This window comes from Asterias rubens, chromosome 3, assembly GCF_902459465.1.
Source record: "Asterias rubens chromosome 3, eAstRub1.3, whole genome shotgun sequence".
NCBI lineage: Eukaryota > Metazoa > Echinodermata > Asteroidea > Forcipulatida > Asteriidae > Asterias > Asterias rubens.
Window position 1 is genome coordinate 5,551,402 of NC_047064.1, and position 11,802 is coordinate 5,563,203.

At 38.9% G+C, this 11,802-nt stretch overlaps 1 protein-coding gene across 1 annotated transcript; it reads right to left on the reverse strand.

The window, feature by feature from the left end:
* Positions 1-500: 500 nt before the first annotated feature.
* LOC117287996 (heparanase-like) lies at positions 501-11,802 on the reverse strand. Its single transcript, XM_033768662.1, has 10 exons — positions 11,741-11,802; positions 6,766-6,924; positions 5,500-5,660; positions 4,661-4,828; positions 3,935-4,112; positions 2,912-3,163; positions 2,385-2,499; positions 1,953-2,110; positions 1,228-1,380; positions 501-722 (listed from the first exon to the last, which is right to left on the reverse strand). Exons 1-10 carry the CDS (start codon positions 11,800-11,802, stop codon positions 566-568), a joined length of 1,563 nt encoding a protein of 520 aa, XP_033624553.1. The 3' UTR covers positions 501-565.

The following is an 11,802-nucleotide window of genomic DNA, read 5'->3' on the forward strand; positions in this document are numbered from 1 at the left end:
TTTTTGCTTTAAAGGGAAGGTACACGTTTGGTAAATGTCAAAGACCAGTCTTCTCACTTGGTGTATCCCATGTGCATGAAATAACAAGTCTGTGAACATTTGGGATCAATCGGTCATCGAAGTTGCGAGAAAATTATGAAAGAAAAAACACCCTTGTTGGAAGAATTTGTGCGCTTTCAGATAGGAAAATAAGACTTCTAGCTAGAGGTCTTTTATTATTTTAGTGAGAAATTACCTCTTTCTCAAAAACACCATTACTTCAGAGGGAGTAGTTTCCACGATGTTTTATACTATGAACAGCTCTCCAATGCTCGTTATTACCAAGTCAGTTTTTTAAGTTAATTTTGTTTTGAGTAACTACCCAACGTGTATACCTTCCCTTTAATCCCTTCCAGGATTCCAACAGGGGACCTACGACTACAAAAGCAAACAGTTCTTCGATCATACAACTCGATCAGTTTACAACTCCTGGACAAAATGCTACTGATGATCTTTCGTCACCTTTATCATTTTTGTTGTCATCAACACTTTGTAAGCCCCTCCCGGGATTTGAACCGGTCCCATTCTACATGCATGCTTTAGTTTTTACTTTCACGACGTAAAATCCATAGGACAACGGAGGAATAAGAATGGGGTCATCTCGTCCGATCGCCAACGGTTCAAGTTGAGGCAAAGTGGTATCATTGACCAGCTGGAAGGGATGACCGTTCAGGTTGACTTGTCTGTGAACAGAACACAAAAACAACATTAACCATGAAACGGTTCAAAACAAAGTACAGGGTTGTAACTTAAAGGAACAATAGAATTGTTTTTCGAAAACAGTTGCTGGCAGTGTAAGCACTTGTATGTAATCCACCATAAAACTGACAAACCTGTAGAAGTTTGATATCGATCGGCCATCTGGGTCACGAGAAAATAGTGAAAAACCGATCACACATTTTGCATGATATCGATTAAACAAAAATGAATAAAACGCTCACTGGGCGATAACCTCCAGCCGAGAAATTAGTTTTTCTCATTTAATATGACATTTCAGACAGAAAGGAATGTTAATTAAACCGTGTAAGATTTATGTTATATTAGATGAGTTTGTTTTTCTTCTGAATATAAAATTCGTCTTGATTTATAAACTAGTATGAAATAGTGCCAGCGGAATTCTTGTTAAAAGACCCCAAATGAGACCAGTTTCCATCAAACAGTTTGTAATTTTTTTAGCGTAACACTTACGATGACGACATGTCCATGTGTTCACGTGGTGTTAACAAATACTGGTCGACTGTTCGCCCACTGAGTTTGCGCAGAAGTGTGATGTTCGCCCAGTTGACCTTATTCATATTCAATATAATTAGGGTGACTGCACCTGCGCGATAGCCACTTTTTCTAAGAGAAAGAGAGAGAGACAGCAAAACAGATATTATGTTATCTGTAAAAGTTCACTTTCAGCAAACAAATTACTCAACTTAATAATATAGATTATTCAGCTTTGTGAAGAAGAAAGACTTGTTCGAAAGGACAAGTATTATTCGACTATGACGTCATAGAAACAACGTTCGAATGGCAGTATGTAAATTCCACATTAGTGTAGTCATACGACAACCCGGCGCCTTATACCCGGCATTCCATGCTGGATATGAGGGACACAATATTCCATCCATTCAACTCAATTCAAATACTAATTTATTCCCATACTTCCTTTAAACAAATATCTACAGACACATGTACTACGGCGTGGGAACGAGGTTGAACAAAGTGAAACCATGGCCCTTTTCGAAAGCACGTCTTCGGCTTCAGTTTTGGTTTATAAGCTAGCTTGGCCCCGCGGTTGATTTGACAATATTGCGCGTGCTTTGCGTACGTGCTCAGGGCTTCAGACGAGAGGACGGAGCCTGAAGCCGAATCCAAAGCCGAAGCCGTGTTTTCGAAAATGGCCCATGAAAGCAGATTCAATTTACCCTGCTGCTGTGCAGTGAGCATACACACGCAAATATTGCTTATCGGTCTCTGATTTGGCTGGTCCCCCGCCGTCATACTCATAAGAAATGGTATCCAGCTTCACGTGGAGTACTGTGGGACCAACTAGGTACTTATAAATATACGCTGACCAGTAATCCTGTAATATCAAGAATACGCAAGAAAAAAAAGTTAGTTTTAGACACTGATATAGAATTGCTTAGGTCGTGGGTTCGAATCTCACCCGAGTATTATGTGCCGGTTTTTGTTACGGAGCTAGCTCAGAAAGTAATATTGTAAGATAAGCTTTTACCACAGTTACATTTAAACTGTGTAAGTTCAAAGTAATTCTGTGGACGTAGTTTTGTACCAAAAAATGAGTTAATGTTCAGAATGATTTAAATGATTTGCGGGAAAAGAAACTGGTAATATACCGGTTTGGGTTCCAGACTGACGAGGTCTAACATGGTGTAGCTCCCACCGTAGTAACTCTGACGTATCACTACATCTAGTCCCATCTTTGCACACATCCCAAGTTTATCAAGGAACCTGAACAGAAAAATTAATATCGCTAAAAGTACACTTTTTAATTATATATCGATCGACTATATATATATTCTACATCGATATATTATTAAATTGCTTTGTGATTTTTTTTTTTTTTTATATGCAAGTCACCAAACACTAGGCCTGAACGTCACGTCAAGGTGTTGGCTATCATCAACTATTTTTCCAGGGGCCGTTGACACCTAGCCCTACTCCTGGGATTAAAAATTGTTACCCCTTTGCAGTCCATAAGAATGTATGCTTGGGTAGCATCCATCAGAAGCGTAGCTGATAGAGCAGAGAGCACTACCTCGCCATTTTTATGAAGCAATCACGGTAAAAGTGTCTTGTTTATTAAGGCACAAGTGTCAAGGATGGCTGGTGGGAAAACGTGTAACAAAACAAAACAACTTACAAGAATCCTGCCACGTATCTGTCTGAGATGTTTGGCGCCCCTCCACCCAAGGCGCTCCCAGACTCTCCTAACCACACCTTCGCATCCTTCCCGTGGTATTTACGCACCTGTGACGTCACTGTTCGGATCTTAACAGGGAGTAAACTGTCCAGTGTTTCTGGGTTGAGGAAATCGTCTACGGTGGCTGTTCTACCGTTCAGATAGTACGAGTGGAAAGTAGTTGCGTTGGTCGCGTTGGTTGTCGAAAGAAACCTGTTCTCGATTTGTTTATATTATACAAGATTGAGTTGAAAGTATCAGTTTCAAGATAAGTAGGCTTTGAAACTTTGCATGTGGTTTGCGGTAGCATCATAGTAATGACTATCTCTAATGAGTTGGGGTGGTTCTGAAAAGAACCGTTGGTTTCATTCAACTCGACGTTTCGATCAGTATTCTCTGATCGTCTTCTGGAGAATGCTAAAAGCTTTGATAGTCATTACATGGTGTTACCGCAAACCGTTCGATAATTTCAAGATAGTATTTATAATTAACACAACTTGTTTTAAGCAAGGTTAATCGATGAATTTCCGTAAGTGATCAACTTGAAGGATAGAAAAAGTCATGTTGACATTGTTAAAAAAAAACACTTGAGAAACTTTTATAGAAATGGACAATGAGGCTTCACAGTCATTTTTAAAGTTATATTATACATAATAATTTTGTTTCAATGGAATCTAGCACGTGTATATGTTAGTTCTCTTCTACCGCTTCCAATGTAGAAAGAAAAACACCCTTGTTGCATTATTTTGTGTGCTTTCAGATGCACAATAAAAGTATTTACCAAAAGTGTCCAGGGGTGGATTTCACAAAGTCTTAAGACTAGTCATATCTTGAGTTAGGATGAGTTACTCGTCCAACTTAGGACTAGCCATACATTTTTAATATCTCCTGGGACTAGTCCTATTAAAGTTAGGACTAGTTCCAACTCTTTGTGAAATTCGGCCCCAGTGCCTGTAAAAAAAAATATAAAAAATAAGGTCATACCCCGCTAAAATGGATTTCACTTTCTTTCTCTTTGTAATGCCCCCGATATCGGGACCAAACAGCGAGGCGCCGGAGTATTGAGGTCGACTTTGCAGAATCGACCGCAACACATTGAAGCCTCTGCCGATTTGCTGGCCGGATATACTGACGTTTGCTTTCTTCAGGTAACTATTCGGTTCTGAAAATGTAAAGGGAGCGAGATCAAAACCTACACTGCAAACTTTGGGGTGTTAAAATTGCCACCACGGCTGTTGTCACAATATAATCGCACCAAAGAGAGAACAAAAATTAACACCATCGTGTTGATATAAACCAAATTGTTGTCACTACAATTTTATAGTGCTAACACACATCGGTGTATGGGTAAAAACCAAAATTAGTATTCTTTATTCCCGATGTAAGTCTTACAACTCTTACATAATTTTATCAAAAACTGCAACTACAGACACAAATATTTATATTAAAAATTGTTTCCACCATGAACACCTTTATACCATGTAATCACGTGCAAATCTGTCAATTGAGTCAAGTGTTGTGAGCGCGCATTTTTTTTAAGCAAACACTAAAGCTTTCAACGTGTTTACTTTTTGTTTGCTTTTGTTGTTTCATTGTTTGCTGGTGTGTTTGAATGATAGTTTGTGTTATTATTAATATTTCTCTTTTTTTATGCTGCAAAAACGGACAAACAGACACACAACAAATAAATCGTCAGCTTTCACGACATACCATTTCCCAATTCCCATGCCACGTCATCATACGTGTTGTAATCCAACAACTGCTTGGCATTGGTCGGGTCCCATTGACCATCGTCAGTACGAAGTAACTGGTTAAGTCCAAATATCAACTTCAAGCCAGTATCGGAACAAAAATGGTTGATGCCATCCCAGTCTTCGGCTGGAGATCAATGTAGGATATATGCAAACATAAAATGAAGATTAATTTGTCGAAGGTTTTACAGGCAGTGGGCTCTATTGGTAATTGTCAAAGACTAGCCTTCAAAGTTGGTGTATCTCAGCAAATGCATAAAATAACAAACCTGTGAAAATTTTGAGCTCAATCGGTCATCGAACTTGCGAGATGACAATGAAAAAAAATATACCCTTGTCACACGAAGTTGTGTGCGTTTAGATAGTTGATTTCGAGACCTCAAGTTCTAAACTTGAGGTCTCGAAATCAAATTCGTGGAAAATTACTTCTTTCTCAAAAGATATGGCACTTCAGAGGTAGCCGTTTCTCAAAATGTTTTTTACCATCAACCTCTCCACATTACTCGTCACCAAGAAAGGTTTTATGCTAATAATTAAGTTGAGTAACTACCAATAGTGTCCACTGCCTTTAAGTAATTTTGACATAGTTCGGTTATTTCTTTATTATCCCCTAAATATGCCTAAAGTACAAAAACAACCACTACAATCCACAATACTCTACATAAAACCTGGAAGCACAGACAAGATTGCTTTTCAAAAAAAAAAAAAAAAAATAATAATAATAATAATAAAAATTACATTTTTGTTTGCTGATCCAATTCCATGTAGCGTTACAGCTCAATACAGCATAATACTTACGGCACAAAAACGTAAGAGGTCTTTGAGAAAAAGGGTCCACTTGGCCCGTTGTCACTTCATCATCACAATGTCTTTTAAAAACAAGGTAGTCTGCCGCTGTGCCACTAAGACGTAAATACGCTGGAGAGAGGGCGCTAGTCAGTGTCTTCAATTTGGATGATCTGATAACAAAACAAATATCATTACATTTTGGAACTTATCCCATCACAAGAAGTTCAGTTGCTATATTTAATTCCTCACAGATATGTGTGTGAACAAAATGGATCCACCAACGAATCGAGCTTCCAAAAGTTATCATTATTGGAAAGCTCATTTACTTTGTGACCCCCTAAACGAGTTTTAAGTTGCTATTCTTTTAATTTGTAACATTCATTGTAAACGACACACTATTGTAAGTTTTAACCCAACTGTTTGAATATCTAGATAATGAATTGGAATTGAACAGACGGATCTGGCATGTTTAGGTTATTGTTTAATGGCAAAGGCTTAATGCAGGTTAACTCTCCGTGACATTGCACCTCATCGTGATACGTGTACACGACCAGAAGCTGTAAGTTTTTGAGGGGAAACGCAACCATTTTTTTTGTTTAATAACAAAACACAAAGTTTGACATTATGCCCATTATTTGAACGACCAAAGTGTACAAAGAGCTGTATAACGCTGTAGCATGTTGAGGTCACTAAGAGTATCAAGTCACAACCCCTATAGTCCATGGGCCAGACCAGATATTGGTAGCACCTGAGGTGGCAACAAATAAATGGTGCCAAGTGCTCTGTAGGACCACCCTAAGTACAAAAACATGTGATAGCAACTATAAATGAGTAGCTCAGTCTCGGTTTTTCTTAGTTTTGTGTTTTCCCATAGGGTTACATGTTAATTGCAGTAGGCCCCCTCATTCCTTAGCATATGGGTTGGCATAAACTCATTTATTTAGATTTTGCCACCTCAGGTGGTACCAATAAGTCAAACTTTGGCCTCTGGCCCATGGACTACTACCGGTAACTTTGTAAAGCCTTTATACAACGTACATGTACCTGGAAATCACAGGGCATTTTAGCAGCCGGCCGTCGATTTCACCAAACTCTTCCTAACTTAGGATTAATCTTTGGACGTTAGGACGAGTAGAGTTCCGTATCCAAAGACGTCGGACGCATTGAACCCATCCTAAGTTAGGATGGGTTACTCATCCTAACTCGAGATGCGTTTCGTGAAATCGGATGCAGATAGCCTAAGTGTTTCAAAATCTTGTATTTAAAAATACTTACCCAAAACTAAAATTACCCCAGTTTTTGTTCAGGATGCCGACATCAACAGTAATGGACAAAAACCTCTCGTTTGTGACGTGGATGGGTTTATTCGCTCGTACTTCTAATGTGTAGTCAACTGTAGAAGCAGGTTCTTGGTTATGTCTCGGGTCAGTAGTTCTTGTTTGTTTAAAATGAAAGGAGGAAATGGGGAAATCGATAAAAATAGCATCACAACAATTATGTTTGCGTACACCCTAAAACTCCGTGGTCAGAATTGACCCGGATTTGGGTCCCAGGGGCATAACCCATTTTGGGGTCAGTTTGACCCGGAATCCGTGTCAATGTGTCGCGGAATCCGAGTCAAAATCCCCGCTTTTAACCGTAACTCTGGTGACAATGACATGGACTCCTGGTCACATTGACACGGATTTCGGGTCAAACTGACCCAGAAATGGGTCTGACTCTCTGAGACCCAAATCCCGGTCAACTCTGACCCGGGAGTTTTTAGAGTGTAATAAAAAAAACAATTTTTTTTTAAAATAAATATTGTTCGTCAATTACTCAGAATAGTGACAATGCCTATTATAAGCGTTTAATAAAGTTATCGTAGATAGAAACAATGGACAGGAAGGCATTAAGCTTTGAGCCGTGTAAATGAGAAGATTATTAATTTGACTGTCTGTATGGCTTTCTTTAAGTTGTCAAATGCTAATTTTGATCTTGCTCTGCTCTGTAAATATAGTTCATCAATAATGTAGGTGACGTAAGATTTGTTTAAAGAAAAAACAACGATGCAAACAACAATGCTCACTCTTCAGGGAAAACGGCTGAAGTTGAGACCATAAAACCAATGCAGAGTAGTGTCACAACTGCAAGCGTCATTGTTGTAACGGTGGGGTCAGCCATCCTCCATGTGTCAACGTATCTGCAACAAGAGTTGATGTGTTGATTCTAAAAACATATGTAAACAAACACAGGCCTATACCAACATCCTGAAATGAGATTCCTTCCCTTTTGGTTTTGGTTAGAATTGTTTCCGTTCAGAGTTTCTTGTCATAATATGATTCGAGGCATTCGTTGATGAGTTCACGCCTGTTAGTTGACACCCCTCTAAGTGTGGTGGCATAGACTTGTGTACAAGTCTTTAAACGTCTGTTGCGGTGATAGTGTTTCGAATCTCTCCGCCATTCCCGCGACACTGGCGATATTTTGACAAGACTCCTGGCCCCCGCGATCTGCTCTCGCGCTGTGATGGGGTAGTCGGCAGCCAGCAGCTTAACGCGAGAGAAGTGAACTCCCGAGAGCAGTATTCAATCACGAATACCTGAATCATAAACTACCACCTCGACCATTAACGACTTGTCCACAAGTCTATCGGTGCCATGATCCAGCTTGTGTAATAATATACCATGGAGTATAATGAGATGATCAGTGTACTGCATAATAATATGCAGTTTCACAAATCGACAATAACAATAATTATAGTCCCAGTATATGCTTCTATTAACATGATTATTATTAAAAATGCAGGCATATAGTAATTTGTACAACGATTGGTTGGCAAATACTTTTTCAATAAATAGATTCGTCATACATGAACCACCTTTGTATATTCACAGTGAGTAAGGTCAATTGAAAATTGTTCAGTATATTTGAGATCATACACCTCAAACTTTGTTATATTATTATTAAATGCCTACTATAATAATTTCCTCACCGTGCAGTTTCCAACTCTGTGAGTCGGTCGTTCCCTTCTCGGCTCTTGCAAGAAGTCTCTTCGGTGTTCAAGTCAGAGATATTTCAGAGATACGGTAACGGGAGTCGACCGTCCTCTCTGTGCGAACAGACAACGGGTAGGAAGACTAAGCACTTCCCATTCAAACATACATAAGGCTTTTTAGATGCTAATTACATTGAAAGGTGGTAGGCTATAAATGCTGAATGATGCTTCCGGCGAATAGGAAACCAACCTACACGGAATAAGGTCCGAGGCCAGTGGCTCTTCAATCAATTCCCTTCTTTCAGCTGAAGCATCAAGATTTCACGTCATTAAATTCCATTGTGATGTGAACAAAAAAAGCACGAAAACGTAATACACACAAATGTACTTCGTAAAGGTTACTGAGCATACACTCAGTTTTCAGCGATGCTCCCCATCAAACTTCGGTATCTCAGTAGTGAAACAAACCACTTAGTTTGTTCTTGGGCGCATTGTTCCGTCTATGTTTAATACTCGATCCCTGTGCAGTTTTCCAGTCAAATTGTATGCCTGTTTTGGGGTTTTTGTTTTCTCGACAACTCCTCAGACTCCACTCTTTATGATTCATGTATGTATTTTGCTTGTTTTTGTCTGCTTGCTGTCTTTAAAAAAATTCCGTGAAAAAAGGGGGGAAACAACGTTGGCCTTGACGACTTTATGTAGGCCCTAAAAAGCGTGTGTGTAATGCCGTTTTTATGGCTCATCGTATTGGTGACCTCCACAATAGTAACTGACGCTAAATGCTTTGTATATATATAATGAAGATTAACCATTCCAGAAGAACACAAAATAAACAGCAGATTTATTTACAACGGTTTTGGAGGTCAGCAGTTTAATTGGACTGTTTGTTAACTACGCCAGAAAACATCCCGAAAAGTCTTTTTCCTCAAACCAGCTTGCCATTTTCCTCAAATTATCAAAATATGGACAATGGACAACTTTAATGCCAATCTGTGTGTTTACATATATATATATTGTTACACCCGTCGTAAGCCAGAAGGTTTACTCCGAGGTGCACATTAATTTGAAGAATTCTGTATTGAAAAGGATGAAAACGGAAAACACAGTAAGTAGGGCTTCACGGTTTTAATTGGCTAGTGCACTCACTGAGCATAACATTCAATATATTTTTGAAACTTCACAACAATTACTTGAATAATTCCGTCAATAATAACCTAAATCTCTGCCTCAAATATCCATTCTAGTGTTCTTTGCATTAAGCAAAACTCCACTCTGTGTCAATAAACACATATCACTAGGCTCAAACTTGATAATGATTAAAAGACTGGCTAGACCTGTACACTTCTGAACTTACTCCATACGTAAAGTAATCGTAGTATTTTAGCCCAATGATGAAAACCAAGTAACCCATTAGCTCAAAAGGATCAATAAACACCTTCTGTGACCCTACTACTACTAGACCATCGTTAAAATCTTCAGTCTGCCTGGTGTACATGTATACACAACAACAATTTAGCTATTTTAATAAATCAGCAAGAATAAGTCACTTTCTAAATCTTGGACCTTGCCTCTACTAAATAAAACTAAGCATGTTTCAAACCATCAAGGCTTTCCACACTATCTTGGCTAAATACTCTACCAGTGACCAAGGCCTCAAGAGTTTAAAACTAACGACCTTTAATCTTCCATTCTCCACTGATAGTCTAGAGTTATTGTTCCCTCATACTCAGGTCCTTGTGTACACATGTATATTTACATGTAGCACACATAATAACCTGTACAGTGCTTAAACTGAACTCATAAAAGATTAAAACATACTCTTGTTTTTCCTCTAGAAATAAGCATTTTTGGAACAGTAATAAATCACTTTTCTCAGTATCAATGATTTCCATGGAATGTAAGCTATCAGAAACTCAAGTTAATTTATAAAATCACACAGAGGAAAATGGACTAAAATGTGAACTAATTTTACACACTTTGGAACTTCTCATGTTTAGACAACTTTTGGTTACATGTAAAATTCTACACACACACATGTACTAGTTAATGGATGGTGAAAGTGAAAGTTATGGCAAAATTTGAGGGCATAAATCTTTCCGATCACTTAGTTAAAAACAATAAAAAATACTACCATAGCAATCTACATTTTATGAACTTGCAAAATTATGAAAAGGAAAATCTACATTCCTGTATTGAAAAGGATGAAAACGGAAAACACAGTAAGTAGGGCTTCACGGTTTTAATTGTCTAGTGCACTCACTGAGCATCACATCCAATATGACATGGGATGGCATGGCATGGCTGCATGCTGTGTGTGTGGTGCACATGGTGATCCCATAATACTTACTCACTGGGGTTATTTCCAGGCTTCTGATTGGTTAAGTATGGCTGTTGAAACAAAGGGGTGCTGTCAAGCAGCTGTTGAATAATTAGAGGGGGCATACTAGTTGAAAATTTAGGGGAGGGGCATAATGAAAATTTATGGGGGGGGGGGCATTTAGGCATCTACAATATGTTTACATTATTCATAAGTTATGTACATTTACATCCAGTCAACTGCAGGATCGTCAAGTCTCTGTCCCGCGTGTAGTCTGGGTGTATGACGTTCCTCGTTTTCCTTCACGCGCTGTTGGTGAGTTGGCCGGCGCTGTGATTGAAAGGAAAACGAGAACAGCATGCACCAAGACTATCCCGCGCGCGGAACAGGTTGGGGAATGCACTTAGAGCTTCACAAAACAATAGTTTTCTGGCGATGGCACGGGATTGGGACTTGAATCAAGTCTAGGAAATACACGGAGGCCAACGGGGTCCATAGCATCAGTGGCTCTGATCTTTGCCTTTGATACCACATCGGAAGTTTCCCATGAACTTTCAGATTTTCCGGTGAAAGTGCCTTTTGCAACAGGCAAAGTGAACACATAGTAATACAAAACAAATGAAAACCCCAGATGAAACGTAATATTTTAATAATCAACTTTTTAATAAAATTGTAAAATGATTTTCGAACTGTGGTACTAGCTCGGACCATGCTCGGACACAAAAAGCAACCTGTGTTTACCACAGTGCTTATACTTATTGACATGCTGTACGTAATAAATGGTGCTAATATCGATTAAATAATCGATGTAATAAAGAGGATTAATTAGAGAGTTCTCAACCATTCTTTGAAAGATAATCATACAAAGCATGGTCAGCGGTCAACGTTCTGGGATAACAATATTTTTGTTTACGAGAGCTAGTGAAACCATGGACGCTCACAGGAGGGGGACCTACAGCCGTGCAAATCCCCCTTTTGTCCCCCAGACCCACTGGGGACTTGAGTCACATTGATCCAT